Below are 4172 nucleotides of genomic sequence, written 5' to 3' on the forward strand. Positions count from 1 at the left end.
ACACACACACACACACACAATCATTCAGCCTATATAGATGTTTGCATTTATTGTATTAATACGAGAAAAATAAACAGACATTGTGAACTCGTGACATTTCCAACAGCATTATAGAATTGTTTGTCCCACAACGCAAAAGCCTGAACCAATCGGGGAAAAGTGGTGATTTGTTTCAGCCAATCCAAGACGAGGGTGGAGTGACGATTTTAAAACTCTAACTCAAGTTGCAGTAACGTGTAGCTCTGCAGCTCACATTGTGGACCACAACTTTCACGACTGAACTTCCAATGACAGCATAGGAAAAAAAGCCTAACGAAGACAAACAAACAGGGAAGCAGAAGGACAACAACGGACTCGTATTGACTGAAATTGTTAAAGGAATTTACTGTGGCGCACCGTGCGTAAAAGGCGCACTGGTCACTTTGCTGCGCGCTTCAATTCAGCGTAACAACTGATTTTAAATTGAAGATTACTTTTTCGGATTTTCATCCCTGAGGGGCTGAGCAAAAAATGTTAAAAATGACAGAGGAGCATGACAAGTGTGGCAGCGACCAGCCGTGCAGTCCATCGGGCACAAACAGCTCCATGTCCCAGGACGAGTCCGACTCGGATGCTCCGTCCTCACCAACGGGCTCCGACGGCCAAGGATCGCTGCTCGCCAGTTTGGGCAAGAAACTGGACTCGGAGGATGATGACCGGTTCCCAGCTTGCATACGAGACGCGGTCTCTCAAGTCCTCAAAGGATACGACTGGTCCTTGGTGCCCATGCCTGTGAGGGGGAACGGATCTCTGAAGAATAAACCTCACGTCAAGAGACCCATGAATGCGTTCATGGTTTGGGCGCAAGCGGCCCGCAGAAAGCTGGCGGATCAGTATCCACACCTGCACAACGCCGAACTGAGCAAAACTCTGGGGAAGCTGTGGCGGTAAGGCAGCGTTTTATTTTATCAAGAGAAATGCATGAATACGGTGTAAATGATTATTATTAAAATAACATCACTATGACGACAGTCAGAGGTCATATCTATACAGTAAATGTTGGCATATTTCATAAATATGATTTTACATCAACAGCTTTGACAATCAAATAAAAAACAGATTTTACTAAATTTCAAAAGGTTATGATTTTGAATTATTCAGAAGAAATCTAGAAGGGCAAATTAGCATTTTTTCTGACCTCTTGACAATATATAGGGTACTCTAAAGTAGCCCTCTAACTATTTTATTAAATTTGTTTAGTTTGACTGCACTGGTTTTAATATTTCATATTTTTCCTCATTATAGTTTGCTCTCAGAAAGTGAGAAGAGGCCATTTGTAGATGAAGCAGAGAGGCTCCGGGTTCAGCATAAGAAAGATCATCCAGACTACAAGTATCAGCCACGGCGACGGAAGAATATGAAACCAGGCCAGAGCGACTCAGACTCAGGAGCAGAGCTGGCACATCACATGTATAAAGCTGAACCAGGGATGGGTGGACTGACAGGGATGACTGATGGACACCACCACCCTGAACATGCAGGTATGATGTCAAACTTATATATATATAAGAAATAAATCAAATTAATTAGCTTGTGAGTTTTATTGTATGAATTTGAAGCTGCTGCAAATTGTTTAAATCATTTTGTATTTGGTACAATTAACCCTCACACTTTATTTCTGACATTATTTTTATTTGCAGGGCAGCCCCATGGTCCCCCTACACCACCCACTACTCCCAAAACTGACCTGCACCACGGGGTGAAGCAGGATCTGAAACACGAAGGCCGTCGTCTTGTTGACAGCAACAGGCAAAACATTGACTTCAGCAACGTAGACATCTCTGAGCTCAGCACCGATGTCATCAGCAACATGGAGACCTTCGACGTGCACGAGTTTGACCAGTACCTCCCGCTCAACGGCCATGCTTCGGTCTCCGCCCTGCCTTCAGACCACAGCCACGGGCAGGCTCCTGCGCCTGGTGGCTCTTATACTTCCTCATACAGCCACGCAGGCGCCAACGGGTCAGTGTGGAGCCGCAAGAGCACTATGTCCTCTTCCACTCCCTCCACCAACGAGGTGGGCCAGCACCGGCTCCATATTAAAACAGAGCAACTGAGCCCCAGCCACTACAGCGAGCACTCCCACGGGTCACCCTCACACTCCGATTACGGCTCCTACAGTAGCCAGGCTTGTGTCACCTCGGCCACATCAGCTGCCTCGGCTGCAGCCTCTTTCTCCAGCTCTCAGTGTGACTATACTGACCTCCAGAGCTCCAACTATTACAACCCTTACTCTGGCTATCCCTCTAGCCTCTACCAATACCCTTACTTCCACTCATCCAGGCGGCCCTACGGCAGCCCGATCCTCAACAGTCTGTCCATGGCTCCTGCCCACAGCCCCACTGCCTCCAGCTGGGATCAGCCCGTCTACACCACGCTGTCTCGACCTTGAGGGGACAAGTTATAACAGTTAGTTTGCACCAGAGACTCATTCAGATTGATGCACTACTAATGAAGGAAGTACGGAGCAGGTGGAGAAGTGTGTGTAGTAGGCTACCTGTGACCATTTAAAACATGAAACAAAAGAAAAAGTGCCTGCTGATTTTATACAAAGTTCTATCTCTGCGATGGAAACGCAGACTTTTTACACAAAGACAAATTGTGTTGTTGGTGAGCCAAAACTCCTCCATGAGGACATGTCACCTACGCCTACATCCTCTACATCCCCCATCTTTTCCCATTTAAGATCGTGTGCACACTTGAGTTAAAGCAAAGGCCCGTCACCAAGGTGTGTAGGAGAGAAACGCTTTGGCTCAACTCTGTTGTGAAGCAGATGGAGAAGCAGATACATTGGAGAACGTACACGGGACCAGTTATGTGAATTTGCAGTGAAATTTACATTAATGGCCAGAGCTACATCACAGCCATTTGCATCAGTCTTAACTAAATGACTTCTTAATCTTAGTGTCATTTTGGCATAAAAGTCTTATATGTATTTATGTTTATGCATTATTGTTTGTTGTTGTTCTTAAGTAGATAAACACATGTAATGTGGGTTTGGTTATTTTCAGTACTGTTTGGCTTTTCATGAAAACAAGGTAAATGAAGTGAAGGATAATACAAGTACAATAATTTCAGTACCATTCCATTGAAGACCAATTTCCAGTAACGTCTCCATTCCAAGTTGCAAGCAAAACAAGTCGGACTGACAGACTCGCACAGGACAGAACAGGTGTCTGTAAGCTACGCTTGGCAAATTGCGATTAGTCATGATCTAGGGTTAAAGGAAATGGGGTAAAATAACACCACACACTCTGAGTGACATGTCAGCTGGACGTCCTGTATACGTGGATGTATACATACATGCATCTGTGTGTGTGTGTGTGTGTGTGTGATAAATTACTTCTGTACGTGTGAGTCATTTCCTTGGGAAAGACATGACATGATACACACCAAATGACACTTAAACAACTCTACGAATTATCTTTGAAATCATCCGTTACTCAATGAAGAGGGTTTAAGGAGGGAATTAAGAGTGTGTGCCCACATTTTTCTCATCAACCATCATCCATCAAGTGCCAACTCAGTGCTGCAGTCTCGCACAAAACGTTTTTGTGCCTTCTAATGCTTCTTGTCAGTATTTCAATATGAAATTGAATTATTAACAAACTTCAGGCAGCAAACAATCAATAATCAACACCAGAGATTCCTACAGTTAACCTGCTCCTGATTATATTCTTAATTTGATATCATTCCTTACAGCCTTGGCTTGTAATGCTCTGTGAGATGCTGTATGAGAAATGTACGGAGCATTGTGCTCCAGGTTTTGTCCACAGAACTGTGTTTTGTATATTATTCTGGTGTATCGTTTTTAAAAAAGGCTGTGAAAATTATTGTTGTTCTATTAACTACAGTTTCATTCAAACATGCACAGCTAACCCGTTCACTGGCCATTTTTTAAAAATAAAAAAAGATACTTTTTCTTGATATTTGTCTCTGTCATTCTTATTTGCATCTATAATAAGTTTAAGCTTCATGTTCAGATTTGTTCGGAAATAAATTTGAAATCAATTTGTGAAAAAAAAGAGAACAGAATTACATTTATTGAAGTGACCATGTTTTGCTTTGCACTCGATACCATCTTGTCTAACATCTGTACTGTGAGCTACAGCTGTGAGGCCTTTAGCGAATCA

General features: G+C 43.3%; 1 protein-coding gene across 1 annotated transcript; it reads left to right on the forward strand.

Moving 5' to 3' along the window:
• The first annotated feature begins 279 nt into the window (after nt 1-279).
• On the forward strand, nt 280-3922 carry LOC310959308 (transcription factor Sox-8). Its single transcript, XM_083930610.1, has 3 exons — nt 280-926; nt 1285-1520; nt 1680-3922. Exons 1-3 carry the CDS (start codon nt 511-513, stop codon nt 2429-2431), a joined length of 1404 nt encoding a protein of 467 aa, XP_083786736.1. The 5' UTR covers nt 280-510; the 3' UTR covers nt 2432-3922.
• Nucleotides 3923-4172: the final 250 nt, after the last annotated feature.

This window comes from Echiichthys vipera (genome assembly GCF_963691815.1).
Source record: "Echiichthys vipera genome assembly, chromosome: 17".
In the NCBI taxonomy this organism is placed as follows: Eukaryota; Metazoa; Chordata; class Actinopteri; order Perciformes; family Trachinidae; genus Echiichthys; species Echiichthys vipera.